At 46.4% G+C, this 16,520-nt stretch overlaps 1 protein-coding gene across 12 annotated transcripts in view; it reads right to left on the bottom strand.

The window, feature by feature from the left end:
• The window catches only part of ANK1 (ankyrin 1), a 324,523-nt gene that overhangs the window by 114,942 nt on the left and 193,061 nt on the right, over positions 1 to 16,520 (bottom strand). For all 12 annotated transcript variants that reach the window (XM_067470656.1, XM_067470654.1, XM_067470650.1 and 9 more), the window contains 5 exons: positions 16,274 to 16,372; positions 11,577 to 11,774; positions 11,375 to 11,473; positions 4,121 to 4,219; positions 1,526 to 1,624 (listed from right to left, as the gene is read on the bottom strand). In XM_067470656.1, the coding sequence (XP_067326757.1) occupies positions 1,526 to 1,624; positions 4,121 to 4,219; positions 11,375 to 11,473; positions 11,577 to 11,774; positions 16,274 to 16,372 (594 nt within the window). The remainder of the gene's footprint in view (positions 1 to 1,525; positions 1,625 to 4,120; positions 4,220 to 11,374; positions 11,474 to 11,576; positions 11,775 to 16,273; positions 16,373 to 16,520) is intronic.

The raw sequence follows: 16,520 nt of genomic DNA on the forward strand, positions 1-16,520 counted from the left end.
GATGCCACTGTGAATTAGAAATGCTGTGCAGAATGTTTATTCCATGAGGCTGTGATTATGTGACCTTGAGAAAAGTAAGATAAGTTTGGTCTTGCTGGGAACAGAAGGGAGTAGCCTGTCTCAGCAAGAAAAGATAAGCAGATGTGACGAGGCTTTCGTTTTGACTAGTTCCTGAATTGTAGCTCGCTGTAGTAAGACGTGTCTGTTGAATGTGCTTAGTAAACTTAGTTTCTTTTGTAACTCAAAGCCTGCAGAGTCCTTATTTTACAACTCAGTGTCTGCTGATCTAGCATTCCTTCCGCTGGGCTTCGTCTGACTCTGACAATCTGGTTATGGGCCTAGCACGCTTCCGCATGGCATAATGGAGTTGGGCTGGGTATTCCTTTTCTTTCCTTTGCAAAGATGACGATTAGAAATGTAGATTTTGCAAGGCAATATATAAAAAAATGAAAGATGCTGAATTTTCTTTTCAGTATCAAGTTCTACATTAGGCATGGGCAAACTTCAGTCCTCGCATGGAATCAATGACATGGTAGGGGAACAAGCTGTCTTTACTGCAAGAGTGAGATTATGGAAGTCAATATCCAAACGCCTGCTCTTGGCTGACTTGACTGAGGGATGCTCAGCTAGTAAAGCAGGCATGGGCAAACTTGGGCCCTCCCTCCTGGTGTTTTGGACTTGAACTCCCACAATTCCTAACAGCCTACTGGCACCTGGAGGGAGGGCCCAAGTTTGCCCATGCCTGCTCTACAGTCCTGCAATGTCCTCATACTATACTGTAAATTGATGCAGTTTCACTCCACTTTCACTCAATGCCACAGAATGATGGGAATCATAATCTTACATGGGGTTTTGCTTTCTCTACCAAAGAGCACTGCTGTCTAACCACTAACGACTCCGGCCCAATTTACCTGTCTGAACGTATCCTCCCCTATGAGCCATCAAGATTACTAAGATAGTCTGGAGGGGCCCGGCTCTCGATCCCACCAGCCTCACAGGTGCGGCTGGTGGGGACGAGAGACAGGGACTTCTCGGTGGTGGCCCCTCGACTCTGGAACTCCTTTCCACTGGAGATCAGAACTGCCCCTTCAATCTTAACCTTCAGGAAACAGGTGAAAACCTGGCTTTGGGGATTGGCATTCAACTAATGAGCCATGATCCTGTGATATGGATGGATGACGACGAATAAGGACTTTGATGACGACTGACCACTGTAATCATATGATTGTATTTTTGCTATTTTAATTGTTTCAATGTTTTAATGTTTTAGTATGATTTAGAAATATGATGTTTTAATGACGGTCTGTAATATTGATGTTGGAAACCGGCCCAAGTCCCTCGAATGGAGGTGAGAAGACCGGTATACAAAACTACCAAATAAATAAATAAATGAATAACCAAACTATACTTCCAAGGACTCCAAAGCACTGAGCCATGACTGTCAAAGTGGAATCAAAGTGCATCAGTTCTCCAGTGTGAGCTGGTCTGAGCCTGGGGCCCCCAAACCCGAGAAAGTATTGCCTACCTTCGCTTTGGCATTGACTTTGGCCTTGTTCTGGAGGAGGTACTTGGCCACCTCAGTGTGCCCAGCCCTGGCTGCCATGTGGAGCGGCGTTTCCACCTTCTGTGCAACGGGAAGGAAAAGAGAACGCATCAATGCTCATGAGATCTGACAGTGACCATCCTGTATTCCACCGTATGAGCCAAAACGTCTCCCAAGCCTTTCCCAATGGACACTTTGATTCACCATCAAAACTTGGGGAAAGACCATATTCCGTATGTGTCTCAAAACTTACTTAACCCTGCCCCCCAAAGTAAGCAACTATTAAGGTACTAGCTGTATCCACCATGCTTTGCTGTGGCCAACCGTCTCTCCCTCTTTCTTTCCTTTCCCTCCTTCTTTTGCTCCTTCCTTCCTTCCTTCCTTCCTTCCTTCCTTTTTCTTCTTTCCTTCCTTCTCTACCTCTTTCCTTCCCCCTTTTTCTTTCCCTCCCTCTTTCTCTCCTTTCTTCCTTCTCTACCTCTTTCCTTCCTTCCTTCCTTCCTTCCTTCCTTTGCTTTTTGCTTCCATCCTTCTTTCTCTTTCCTTCTTTCCCTCCCTCCTGCTTTCTCTTCTTCTTTCCCTACTTCCTTCGCTCCCTCTGTCCTTCCTTTCCATTTTTTCTTTCCTTCTCTCCTTCCTTCCATCCTTCTCTACCTCTTTCTTTCCTTCCCCTTTTTCTTTTCCATCCCCTTTCTCTCCTTTCTTCTCTACCTCTTCCCTTCCTTTCTTCCTTTGCTTTTTGTTTCCATCCTTCCTTCTCTCTTTCCTTCTTTCCCTCCCTCCTGCTTTCTCTTCTTCTTTTCCTCCTTCCTTTGCTCCCTCTTTCCTTCCTTTCCATTTTTTCTTTTCTTCACTACTTCCTTCCTTCTCTACCTCTTTCCTTCCTTTTTCTTTTTCTTTTCCATCCCCTTTCTCTCGTTTCTTCCTTTTCTACCTCCTTCCTTCCTTCCTTCCTTCCTTCACTATTTGCTTCCATCCTTCCTTCTCTCTTTCCTTCTTTCCCTTCCTCCTGCTTTCTCTTCTTCTTTCCCTACTTCCTTCACTCCCTCTTTCCTTCCTTTCCATTTTTTCTTTCCTTCTCTCCTTCCTCCCTTCTCTACCTCATTCTTTCCACCCCCTTTTCTTTTCCTTCCCCTTTCTCTCCTTTCTTCCTTCTCTACCTCCTTCCTTCCTTCCTTCCTTCCTTCCTTCCTTCCTTCCCTATTTGCTTCCATCCATCCTTCTGTCTTTCCTTCTGTCTTTCCTTCCCTCCCGCTTTCCCTTCTTCTTTCCCTACTTCCTTCACTCCCTCTTTCCTTCCTTGCCTTTTTTCTTTCCTTCTCTCCTTCCGTCCTTCTCTACCTCATTCTTTCCACCCCCCTTTTCTTTTCCTTCCCCTTTCTCTCCTTTCTTCCTTCTCTACCTCTTCCCTTTCTTCCTTCCTTTGCTTGTTTCCATCCTTCCTTCTCTCTTTCCTTCTTTCCTTCCCTCCCACTTTCTCTCCGTCTTTTCCTCCTTTCTTTGCTCCCTCTTTCCTTCCTTTCCATTTTTTCTTTCCTTCACTACTTCCTTCCTTCTCTACCTCTTTCCTTCCTTTTTCTTTTTTCTTTTCCATCCCCTTTCTCTCGTTTCTTCCTTTTCTACCTCCTTCCTTCCTTCCTTCCTTCACTATTTGCTTCCATCCTTCCTTCTCTCTTTCCTTCTTTCCCTTCCTCCTGCTTTCTCTTCTTCTTTCCCTACTTCCTTCACTCCCTCTTTCCTTCCTTTCCATTTTTTCTTTCCTTCTCTCCTTCCTTCCTTCTCTACCTCATTCTTTCCACCCCCTTTTCTTTTCCTTCCCCTTTCTCTCCTTTCTTCCTTCTCTACCTCCTTCCTTCCTTCCTTCCTTCCTTCCCTATTTGCTTCCATCCTTCCTTCTGTCTTTCCTTCTGTCTTTCCTTCCCTCCCGCTTTCCCTTCTTCTTTCCCTACTTCCTTCACTCCCTCTTTCCTTCCTTGCCTTTTTTCTTTCCTTCTCTCCTTCCGTCCTTCTCTACCTCATTCTTTCCACCCCCCCCCTTTTCTTTTCCTTCCTCTTTCCTTTCTTCCTTCTCTACCTCTTCCCTTCCTTCCTTCCTTCCTTTGCTTTTTATTTCCATCCTTCCTTCTCTCTTTCTTTCTTCCCTTCCCTCCCACTTTCTCTCCGTCTTTTCCTCCTTTCTTTGCTCCCTCTTTCCTCCCTTTGTATTTTTTCTTTCCTTCTCTCATTCCTTCCTTCTCTACCTCTTTCCTTCCTTCCTTCCTTCGCTCTTTGTTTCCATGCTTCCTTCTCTCTTTCCCTCCCCTTTTCTCTTCTTTCTTTCTTTCTTTCTTTCATTCTCTCTCTCCCCTTCCTTCCCTCCCTCTTCCTTCCCCTTTTTTTCTGTGTCTTCATTTAGCTTTTCATCATTTAGCTTTTTTTGGGGGGGGGGGTTTAAGTCCTTTCACTGTATTTTTTGTGGGGGGGGGGGTGGTTATGAGTGATGGTCACTTAGTCTGTTAGGGGTATAGTGTCCAAATTTTGTGTCTGTTAATCCCACAAACAAACATGACATTGTTATTTATACAGATTGCCGCTCACCACATTGGAAACGTTGGGAGAGGCTCCGCGTTGCAGGAGGATCTTGACAATGGGGAGGTTCCCCATGAAGGAAGCCACGTGAAGAGGGGTCAGGCCCGACTGCAGGCAAAGCAGAAGCAAGGGCAAAATCAACAAGGAAACAAGTACACGCAAGCAGTGACCACCCTGCCATTGACCACCCTGCCATTACAACAGACAGCTCTGACTCCCAAGTCTATGTTCAACACAGCGGGCACTTTCGGATAACAACCCAAACAAGTACAACAAATTAGTGTTGAAACTTTGAATCCTATAGACAGGCCAACTGAAGATTTCTCTGGGTACATCTGTTTTCAAACATCCCTACCCCCATAAAAAAGGATTATAGTTTGCCAAGGACATCAGGCTGAAAGGGTATAAAAGAGGCAAAGTCTTGGCCACCTTACAACAGGACTAACAACAGCAAGAATCCCCTTCCCACGTGAGATCCGTGAACATTTATATCAAGGTTTTATATATATTTAAAGCAGAAACTGACATATAGCAAATGTGCTGGAATCTCAGCTACACTGACCTCTGCTTGACCAGGGCTAACATTGACCTCTGACCTCTGACATTGACCTCTGCTTGACCAATGTTAGCCCTGGTCTGCTTGACCAGGGCTAACATTGACCTCTGACATTGACCTCTGCTTGACCAGGGCTAACATTGACTTCTGACCTCTGACATTGACCTCTGCTTGACCAGGGCTAACATTGACCTCTGACCTCTGACATTGACCTCTGCTTGACCAGGGCTAACATTGACTTCTGACCTCTGACATTGACCTCTGCTTGACCAGGGCTAACATTGACGTGTGACATTGACCTCTGCTTGACCAGGGCTAACATTGACCTCTGCTTGACCAGGGCTAACATTGACCTCTGACCTCTGACATTGACCTCTGCTTGACCAGGGCTAACATTGACTTCTGACCTCTGACATTGACCTCTGCTTGACCAGGGCTAACATTGACCTCTGACCTCTGACATTGACCTCTGCTTGACCAGGGCTAACATTGACTTCTGACCTCTGACATTGACCTCTGCTTGACCAGGGCTAACATTGACTTCTGACCTCTGACATTGACCTCTGCTTGACCAGGGCTAATATTGACGTCTGACATTGACCTCTGCTTGACCAGGGCTAACATTGACTTCTGACGTCTGACATTGACCTCTGCTTGACCAGGGCTAATATTGACCTCTGACCTCTGACACTGACCTCTGCTTGACCAGGGCTAACATTGACCTCTGACCTCTGACCTTGACCTCTGCTTGACCAGGGCTAACAGGTCAACTGACAAAATCAATTTTTTTGAGTGAAGGACATACATCGGACTGTTAGGTGTCTTGTGTCCAAATTTGGTGTCAGTTCATCCAGTGGTTTTGGAGTTCTGTTAATCCCACAAACAAACATTACATTTTTATTTATATAGAATATTATTATTATTATTATTATTATTATTATGACTGGCATGACTGAATGGAGTGTTGTTACTTTCCCGCCGAAGCGGTGCCTATTGATCTACTCACATTTGCATGTTTTTTTCCCCCGAATTGCTAGATTGGCAGAACTGGGGCTAACATTTGGAGCTCACCCCATACTGCGGATTCGAACTGCCAACCTTCCAGTAAGCAAGTTCCGCAGCTTAGCGGTTTAACCCGCTGCGCCACTGCAGCCCCTTAGAAATGCATTTGGTCTAATCCAGGAAGCTCTTCTGACTTCCTTATGTACCATTGTGCAATGACGCCTTTGCAATGGTTTCTACAAGCTACGAGAAAATGCTTTTTCAAATGCAGTTGCTTCACTCCAGGGAAGACAATTAACAACCCAACATTCTGCCATCGGGAAAAAGCTTTGAAAGGGCGAAATTCCCCTTTGGGCCAGGATGCCAAGGGATTCGGCTCCATCCTGAGCCAAAGTGTGAGTCAGTGGACGGATGGGGAAAACAAGTGCAATGTTCCTGCGTTCCCACTCACAGGGCAACGGCTCCTTCCAGCATTCGTCCGCTGAGCAACCAAAACAGGAATGTGAGCAAAAAATAATAATCAATTCCAAATGTCGTTTTGCAGTGTTGCCGAGAAGCGCCTTCTAGGTGTCAAAATCCACGTGTTCCCTTGCTAGCTCAAGGTATTAATGAGATTTTCACGTATTAAATGCTAAACATGTTCGTATGTAAACCAGGCCTGCTCCATCTCAAAATCAAATACAGAATAATCCATGCCGTTTGCTCCGCCAGCTGTTGGGCATTAGACGCAGTCAGAATGTATATATAGTCTGTTAGATATGAGGCAAGTGGGGTGTGTGTGTGTGTGTGTGTATGGAATGTCAAGAGTGGAAGGAAGAACCCTTGTCTGTTTCAAGCAAGTGTGAATGTTGCAATTAGTAAGCTTGATTAGCATTGAGTCATCTTGTAGTTGCAAAGTCAATAAGAGAGGGTATTTGTCGGCTGTTGTTGCCTGGAGTCATCCTCTGTTTGGGAGGTGTTACCTGGCACTTGACTGTTTGCTATCTGGAATTCCCCTGTTGCTGAGTAGTTTTTTTTATTTACTGTCTGGATTCTGGTGGTTTTAAATACTGGTAACCAAATTTTTGGGGGGTTTGATGGTGCAGCGGGTTAAACCGCTGAGCTGCTGAACTTGCTGACCAAAAGGTTGGCAGTTCGATTCTGGGGAGTGGGGTGAGTTCTTGCTTTTAGCCCCAGCTGGGCCTCATGGCACAGCAGATTAAACTGCTGAGCTGCTGAACTTGCTGACCAAAAGGTTGGCAGTTCGAATCTGGGGAGCGGGGTGAGTTCTTGCTTTTAGTCCCAGCTGAGCCTCATGGCACAGCAGATTAAACTGCTGAGCTGCTGAACTTGCTGACCAAAAGGTTGGCAGTTCGAATCTGGGGAGTGGGGTGAGTTCTTGCTTTTAGTCCCAGCTGAGCCTCATGGCACAGCAGATTAAACTGCTGAGCTGCTGAACTTGCTGACCAAAAGGTTGGCAGTTCGAATCTGGGGAGTGGGGTGAGTTCTTGCTTTTAGTCCCAGCTGAGCCTCATGGCACAGCAGATTAAACTGCTGAGCTGCTGAACTTGCTGACCAAAAGGTTGGCAGTTCGAATCTGGGGAGTGGGGTGAGTTCTTGCTTTTAGTCCCAGCTGAGCCTCATGGCACAGCAGATTAAACTGCTGAGCTGCTGAACTTGCTGACCAAAAGGTTGGCAGTTCGAATCTGGGGAGTGGGGTGAGTTCTCGCTTTTAGCCCCAGCTGGGCCTCATGGCACAGCAGATTAAACTGCTGAGCTGCTGAACTTGCTGACCAAAAGGTTGGCAGTTCCAATCTGAGGAGTGGGGTGAGTTCTTGCTTTTAGTCCCAGCTGGGCCTCATGGCACAGCAGATTAAACTGCTGAGCTGCTGAACTTGCTGACCAAAAGGTTGGCAGTTCCAATCTGAGGAGTGGGGTGAGTTCTTGCTTTTAGTCCCAGCTGAGCCTCATGGCACAGCAGATTAAACTGCTGAGCTGCTGAACTTGCTGACTAAAAGGTTGGCAGTTCCAATCTGGGGAGTGGGGTGAGTTGTTGCTTTTAGTCCCAGATGAGCCTCATGGCACAGCAGATTAAACTGCTGAGCTGCTGAACTTGCTGACCAAAAGGTTGGCAGTTCCAATCTGGGGAGTGGGGTGAGTTCTCGCATTTAGCCCCAGCTGGGCCTCATGGCACAGCAGATTAAACTGCTGAGCTGCTGAACTTGCTGACCAAAAGGTTGGCAGTTCCAATCTGAGGAGTGGGGTGAGTTCTTGCTTTTAGTCCCAGCTGAGCCTCATGGCACAGCAGATTAAACTGCTGAGCTGCTGAACTTGCTGACTAAAAGGTTGGCAGTTCCAATCTGAGGAGTGGGGTGAGTTGTTGCTTTTAGTCCCAGATGAGCCTCATGGCACAGCAGATTAAACTGCTGAGCTGCTGAACTTGCTGACCAAAAGGTTGGCAGTTCCAATCTGGGGAGTGGGGTGAGTTCTCGCATTTAGCCCCAGCTGGGCCTCATGGCACAGCAGATTAAACTGCTGAGCTGCTGAACTTGCTGACCAAAAGGTTGGCAGTTCCAATCTGAGGAGCGGGGTGAGTTCTTGCTTTTAGTCCCAGCTGAGCCTCATGGCACAGCAGATTAAACTGCTGAGCTGCTGAACTTGCTGACCAAAAGGTTGGCAGTTCCAATCTGGGGAGTGGGGTGAGTTGTTGCTTTTAGTCCCAGATGAGCCTCATGGCACAGCAGATTAAACTGCTGAGCTGCTGAACTTGCTGACCAAAAGCTTGGCAGTTCGAATCTGGGGAGTGGGGTGAGTTCTCGCATTTAGCCCCAGCTGGGCCTCATGGCACAGCAGATTAAACTGCTGAGCTGCTGAACTTGCTGACCAAAAGGTTGGCAGTTCCAATCTGAGGAGTGGGGTGAGTTCTTGCTTTTAGTCCCAGCTGAGCCTCATGGCACAGCAGATTAAACTGCTGAGCTGCTGAACTTGCTGACCAAAAGGTTGGCAGTTCCAATCTGGGGAGTGGGGTGAGTTGTTGCTTTTAGTCCCAGATGAGCCTCATGGCACAGCAGATTAAACTGCTGAGCTGCTGAACTTGCTGACCAAAAGCTTGGCAGTTCGAATCTGGGGAGCGGGGTGAGTTCTTGCTTTTAGTCCCAGATGAGCCTCATGGCACAGCAGATTAAACTGCTGAGCTGCTGAACTTGCTGACCAAAAGGTTGGCAGTTCCAATCTGAGGAGTGGGGTGAGTTCTTGCTTTTAGTCCCAGCTGAGCCTCATGGCACAGCAGATTAAACTGCTGAGCTGCTGAACTTGCTGACCAAAAGGTTGGCAGTTCCAATCTGGGGAGTGGGGTGAGTTGTTGCTTTTAGTCCCAGATGAGCCTCATGGCACAGCAGATTAAACTGCTGAGCTGCTGAACTTGCTGACCAAAAGCTTGGCAGTTCGAATCTGGGGAGCGGGGTGAGTTCTTGCTTTTAGTCCCAGATGAGCCTCATGGCACAGCAGATTAAACTGCTGAGCTGCTGAACTTGCTGACCAAAAGCTTGGCAGTTCGAATCTGGGGAGTGGGGTGAGCTCCTGCTGTTAACCCCAGCTCCTGCCAACCTAGCAGGTCAAAAACATGCAAATGTGAGTAGATCAATAGGTACCGCTTCTGTAGGAAGATAATGGTGCTCCATGCAGTCATGCTGGCCACATGACCTTGGTGGTGTCTACGGACAACGCCGGCTCGTCGACTTAGAAATGGAGATGAGCACCAGAGTCCCAGAGCTGGACATAACTAGATTTAATCTCAAAGGGAAACCTTTACTTTTAACCAGATTTTGTTCCTTTTTATGGTTTCCTCATTTTTGTTGAAATTTCCACATGTTTGTGGATTTCAGTGGCTTCTCTATGTAGCCTATCATGATGGTGAAATAGTAGTGTGTGAATATAAAGTTGAAAAATAATTAAAATACAAAAAATACAATTAAAATTACATTTAAAACTTACTATGGTAATATTTCTATTAGTCCCCCAAACTTGTGCTGGACTACAACTCCCACCATGGGTTGTGAGGATGATGGGACCTGTGGGCCGGGCTGTAGCACAGCTGGTTAATCACTAGCTGCAATAGATCACTGCCGACTGGAAGGTGACATGTTCGAAGCCTGAGTCGGACTGAGCACCTGACTGTTAAGCCCAGTTTACTGTCCACCTAAGCAGTTAGAAAACAGCTGAGCGGTGAGTAGAGAAATTAGGGATTGCTTAAAGCGGAGAGGTAATTTACGATACCATAAAAATACCCGCGGTCAAAGAGCAAGGAGGAAATACAATCAAAATGACAAAGTGACAGCACCCCCCCTGTGGCTGGAATTGAGCATTACCTCCAGGCACAGAAGTGGAAATGCCAAAAATACCTCTATCTGTCTGTCTGTCTGTCTAGAAAAACAACACTGAATGTTTGCTGTGTATGTGTGCATTGTGAGTCCCCTTCAGGGTGAGAAGGGTGTAATATAAAGATTGTAAATAAGTAAATAATAATAATAATAATAATACTTTATTTATATCCCCCGCCACCATCTCCCCAAGGGATTCGGAGCGGCTTACATGAGGCCAAGCCCAACAACACATCACTAAAAACAAAAACAATCAATACAATACAATTAATATAAATCACATTTAAACAATAACCAATAAACAGTAACACACAAAGATTTAAAAACCCATGGTTGGGCCAAATGTAATAGTTTAAAAATCTATATATATAATAAAAGTCAGTGTTTGTATGTATGTATGCGGTGGGAGGTGTATGTGGCAGCTTTCTGATTGGCTGCCACTTTCACAGGCCACTGTGACCAACACGGGTGACGCACCTGGACCAAACTTGGCACACATAACCTCCTCCGGGAGCCCCTTTACGTCCTGGTGCGGTTTGGGGGAGGTGGATTATGGGATTTGTAGTACTTTCAAACAGCTTGGTTCCCAGGGACCACTGTGGCCCCCAACAAGACCAAACTTGGCACACTGAGCCCCATGACCCACTCTACATCCTACTGCGGTTTGGAGAAGGGCAGACCATGGATGATGGGAGTTGAAGTACCTCCACTGACTGATCAAGACCAAACTTGGCACACTGAGCCCCCCATGACCCACTCTACATCCTGGTGCAGTTTGAAGGATGGACCATGGATGATGGGACTCGAAGCACCTTCACTAACTTCCTGAGAGCACTGCGAGCCACATAAATAACTGATAAAGACCAACCTTGACACACAATGCCTTTCTCAGATAACTCACGCCGGGTCCCCAAGCTAGTTAAAAAATAAATGCTGGGCATGAACAAGGTAGGTTATATCTGGAATAGGGTTTTAAAAGAGAGACGAGGGAGTGCAGTCAATCCTAACCAGTAGTAAAGCGCATTCTGAGGACATAGTACTGGGAATTTTCCTTATTCTGGGAAGGCACACTGGAACAACCACGTTTTCAGGCTCCTCCTAAAGACTGCCAGAGTTGAGGCATGCCTGATGTCTTTGGGAAGTGAGTTCCAGAGTTGGGGGGCCACCACCGAGAAGGCCCTCTCCCTCATCCCCGCCAAAGGAGGTGTGAGCGTGAGCAGGGCCTCTCCAGATGATCAAAGAGATCGTGTGGGTTCGTACACAGAAATGCGGTCACGGGATCAAGGAAAGCTAACATAATCCGCATGGTCCCCATTCCGCCGGGGTGCGGTTCCCTTTCCTGCGTACCTCAGTGACGGCATCAATGGAGGCGCCTGTCTTCAGGAGGAGCTCCATCACCCGGATGTGGTTCTTCTTGCAGGCGATGTGGAGAGGGGTGAAGCCGTTCTGCAGCCACAGAAAAGGGAGAGAAGAGAGGTCCGTCAGTGCCACAGCAAGGAGCCACGGCACGACACGGTTCCCCGAGGCCAGCGCCGTCCTTTCGACTCACCAGGGCCCGTGCGTTTGGCTTTGCTCCCTTGTCCAGCAGGACCTTGGCCACTCGGTGGTGGCCACAGTGGGCAGCCACATGCAGCGGCGTCAGGTGGTCCAGCGTAATGTCGTCAATGTCGGCATTGTACTGCAGCAGAAGCCGCACGCAGTCCAGGTGGTCTCCCTGGGAGGCCATGTGGATGGGGGACAAGCCATTCTGCAACAAGGAAAGGCAGGTTTAGAGACCCATCCCTCCCAAAGCTTGTCCATCACTCTTCAATCGCATCCAACCAGAGCTTGTGTGTACATGTGCCCAAAAATTGCCTGTTGACATAGCATGGATTTCAGAGAGATACTCAGAAGTGGCTCGTTTCTGCCTTCCTCTGGAATATAGTCTAGCTCCAGGTGTTTTGGACTTCAACTCCCACAATTCCTAATAGCCAGTAGGCTGTGTTGTTGTAGGTTTTTCCGGGCTATATGGCCATGTTCTAAAGGCATTTTCTCCTGATGTTTCGCCTGCACCTATGGCAAGCATCCTCAGAGGTAGTGAGGTCTGTTGGAAGTAGGAAAAAGGGTTTATATATCTGTGGAATGACCAGGGTGGGACAAAGAACCCTTGTCTGTTGGAGCTAGGTGTGAATGTTTCAACTGATCACCTTGATTAGCATTTAATTGCCTGGCAGTGATTAGATGTCCAAGGATGTGGATTAAACCCCCCAGGGTGGGACAAAGGACTCTTGACTGTTGGACCTAGGTGTGAATGTTTCAACTGATCACCTTGATTAGCATTTGATTGCCTGGCAGTGATTAGATGTCCAAGGATGTGGATTAAACCCCCCAGGGTGGGACAAAGGACTCTTGACTGTTGGAGCTAGGTGTGAATGTTTCAACTGACCACCTTGATTAGCATTTGATTGCCTGGCAGTGATTAGATGTCCAAGGATGTGGGTTAAACCCCCCAGGGTGGGACAAAGGACTCTTGACTGTTGGAGCTAGGTGTGAATGTTTCAACTGATCACCTTGATTAGCATTTGATTGCCTGGCAGTGATTAGATGTCCAAGGATGTGGGTTAAACCCCCCAGGGTGGGACAAAGGACTCTTGACTGTTGGAGCTAGGTGTGAATGTTTCAACTGACCACCTTGATTAGCATTTGATTGCCTGGCAGTGATTAGATGTCCAAGGATGTGGGTTAAACCCCCCAGGGTGGGACAAAGGACTCTTGACTGTTGGAGCTAGGTGTTAATGTTTCAACTGATCACCTTGATTAGCATTTGATTGCCTGGCAGTGATTAGATGTCCAAGGATGTGGGTTAAACCCCCCAGGGTGGGACAAAGGACTCTTGACGTTTCGCCTGCATCTATGGCAAGCATCCTCAGAGGTAGTGAGGTCTGCTGGAAGTAGGAAAAATGGGTTTATATATCTGTGGAATGACCAGGGTGGGACAAAGGACTCTTGTCTGCTGGAGCTAGGTGTGAATGTTTCAACTGATCACCTTGATTAGCATTTGATTGCCTGGAAATGATTAGATGTCTAAGGACCCCAGTGCCGGCAGGACTGAAGACCGACAGGTCGCAAGTTCAAATCCGGGGAGAGGCGGATGAGCTCCCTCCATCAGCTCCAGCTCCTCATGCGGGGACATAAGAGAAGCCTCCCACAAGGATGATAAAAACATCAAATCATACGGGCGTCCCCTGGGCAACGTCCTTGCAGGTGGCCAATTCTCTCACACCAGAAGCGACTTGCAGTTTCTCAAGTCACTTCTGACACGACAAAAAAAAAACTTCTCAACAAAAGATTGCTCCAGGCACTGCCAGGCAATCAAATGCTAATCAAGGTGATCAGTTGAACTTTTTGGTCTGCAAGTTCAGCAGCTCAGCAGTTTAATCCGCTGCACCACCGTGACCACTTCATCATTTAAAAACACTCAATAAAATAGTATTAATTTTTTATACCAGCAAAACAACAGAGAGGAAACAATAGAGGACATCTAATCACCTCTCAACAAAAGATTGCTTCAGCAACTGCCAGGCAAACAAATGCTAATCAAGGTGATCAGTTGAACTTTTTGGTCCATCGGTTCAGCAGCTCAGCGGTTCAGAGGTAGTGAGTTCTGTTGGAACTAGGAAAATGGGTTTATATATCTGTGGAATGACCAGGGTGGGACAAAGGACTCTTGACTGTTGGAGCTAGGTGTGAATGTTTCAACTGATCACCTTGATTAGCATTTGATTGCCTGGCAGTGATTAGATGTCCAAGGACATCTAATCACCTCTCAACAAAAGATTGATCCAGGCACTGCCAGGCAATCAAATGCTAATCAAGGTGATCAGTTGAACTTTTTGGTCCACAAGTTCAGCAGCTCAGCGGTTTAATCCGCTGCGCCACCGTGGCCACTTCATCATTTAAAAACACTCCATAAAATAGTATTAATTTTTTATACCAGTATTAAAAAAAACTCTAAAATTACAACAGCAAAACAACAGAGAGGAAACAATCGAGGACATTTAATCATCTCTCAACAAAAGATTGCCCCAGGCAGTTCCAGGCAATCAAATGCTAATCAAGGTGATCAGTTGAAACATTCACACCTAGCTCCAGCAGAGAAGAGTTCTTTGTCCCACGCTGGACATCATTCCACAGATATATAAACCCTTTTTCCTAGTTCCAACAGACCTCACTACCTCTGGGGATGCTTGCCATAGATGCAGGAGAAACGTCAGGAGAAAATGCCTTTAGAACATGGCCGTATAGCACGAAAAAACCTACAACAACCCAGTGATTCTGGCCATGAAAGCCTTCAACAGCCAGCAGGCTGTTAGGAATTGTGGGAGTTGAAGTCCAAAACACCTGGAAGGAGGGTCCAAGTTTGCCCATGCCTGGTCTATCCAGATCTGGTCTTTCTTGGTGGTCTCCCACCCAAATACTAACCAGGCCTGATCTTGGTTGGTTGCCAAGATGACACGGTATTGAGGTCCTGTGCCAGGGCGTAGTGAAACCCAATTTGAACTTATGTGGCATTGTAGGCACATAATAGGAATTATAAGTGCACCTGGTCTGTTGTCATTGGCTTGACAACTTCATTTTGACAACAGCTGGCATCTCTATGGGATTGTGGCGCAGATGGCTGGGCGTCAGCTGCATTAAGATCACTACTGACCAAAAGGTCATGAGTTCGAAGCCAGCCTGGGTCGGAGTCAGCTTCCGACCTATTGTGTAGCTTGTTGTCAACCTTTTCAACCTGAAAGACAGTTGCATCTGTCAAGTAGGAAATTTAGGTACCACCTATATGTGGGGAGGCTAATTTAACTAACTTACAAGGCTATAAAAAAAATGTCCAGCAAAAGCATGCGGGGAATGCGGAAAGGACTTCATCAGTGTCGCAGATGGACGGTGAAGCGACAGCTCCCCTGGTGGTCAGAAAATTGGAATGTTAAATAACCTCTAACTGTCTGTCTATATGTGTTGTGTGTCTATGGCATTGAATGTTTACCATGTATGTGCACATTGTAATCCGCCCTGAGTCCCCTGCGGGGTGAGAAGGGCGGAATAGAAATACTGTCAATAAATAAATAAGTATGTTGTTAGTCCCAGGCTAGAAATAACCGAATATTATGTGGCCAGGACCAGCTCATCTGATATTATGGCTACAGTACCAACTCCAGAGAACATCCATGTAAACAACAAACAACCTCTGTCTCCATTCTGTGCTGGTCACAAAGACCTAGATAAGGAGTGACACATATGCATCTGGACTCTGAAGCCCTATCTTTCTTTCTTCTTTCTTTACTCTTTCGTGCCAGGAGTGACTTGAGAAACTGCAAGTTGCTTCTGGTGTGAGAGAATAGGCCGTCTGCAAGGGCATTTCCCAGGGGATGCCCAGATGTTCTGATGTTTTACCATCCTGTGGGAGGCTTCTCTCATGTTCCCGCATGCCCTATAAAATGCTTGGAATGGCCTTCTCACCCAGATCTGACCCTACAACACCACCTTTTCCTCCGCTTTCTGTCTCAGTTAAGTAAGTTCATGAAGATCCCATGACATCAATAGCTACTAGGGCTGTCCAAACACGGAAAAAAATTGTTTCTAAACTCGATTCGTTTTTAGGGTTTTTTTGCGTTTCGTTATTTAAAAGAATTCCGAAATTTTCCTTAAAAAAAAGTTCGATATTTACGAAATTTCGGAAATCATAAAACAATTACGAATCGATTACGAATTGATTCGTTAATGGCGGCCGCGATCGTGCAATACGCTAAAAAAACTTCTGAAGCTTCCCTCTCCCTCTGTTGTTGACTGTTGGTGTGATAATTATATTTTTTTTTCACTGAGAAAACAAACAGCAGCCCTAAAACTTGCACCAGACATGCGGAAATAATAACGAAACAATTACGAATCAATAACGAATCAATAACGAAACAATTCCGAAACAATTACGAAACGAATTGGAAAAATTCGTTTCGTTTTTTAGTTGCTCCTGAATGGTTCAATATCGCTTCGTTATCAAAAAAATAACGAATTTTTAACGAATTATGAAATTACGAAACGAAACCGCCCAGACCTAATAGCTACACCTTCCTTCATACTTTAATGCAACCTTTCTTAAGCAGTGCAAGTCTTTAGGGAACTTTGGGATTCCAATGACAAAAAAGCAACTTTCTTTGCCATTCCTACAAGTCAGATGCCAAAAGAGCAACTTTCCCCGCTGCTGCATGTCACCTTGGTCTTGGCTTGGATGGGAGCACCGTGGTCCAGGAGGATTTCAGCAATGCGCACGTGTCCGTTCCTGGAAGCGCAGTGCAAGGGCGTCAGCTCGTCCTGCAGAAAGGATGCGAAAGTTAGCAGAGCAATTGGGAAGGCAGAAAAAAAAGAGAGGAAAATTCCCTTGTAGTTTCATGGCCACATCCTCTTCATTAAGTCCATTTCGTTCTCTCCACTGGCTGCTTTGAACACATCTTAGCTTGAA

The sequence above is a fragment of the Anolis sagrei genome, chromosome 7 (genome assembly GCF_037176765.1).
Source record: "Anolis sagrei isolate rAnoSag1 chromosome 7, rAnoSag1.mat, whole genome shotgun sequence".
Taxonomy (NCBI): Eukaryota; Metazoa; Chordata; class Lepidosauria; order Squamata; family Dactyloidae; genus Anolis; species Anolis sagrei.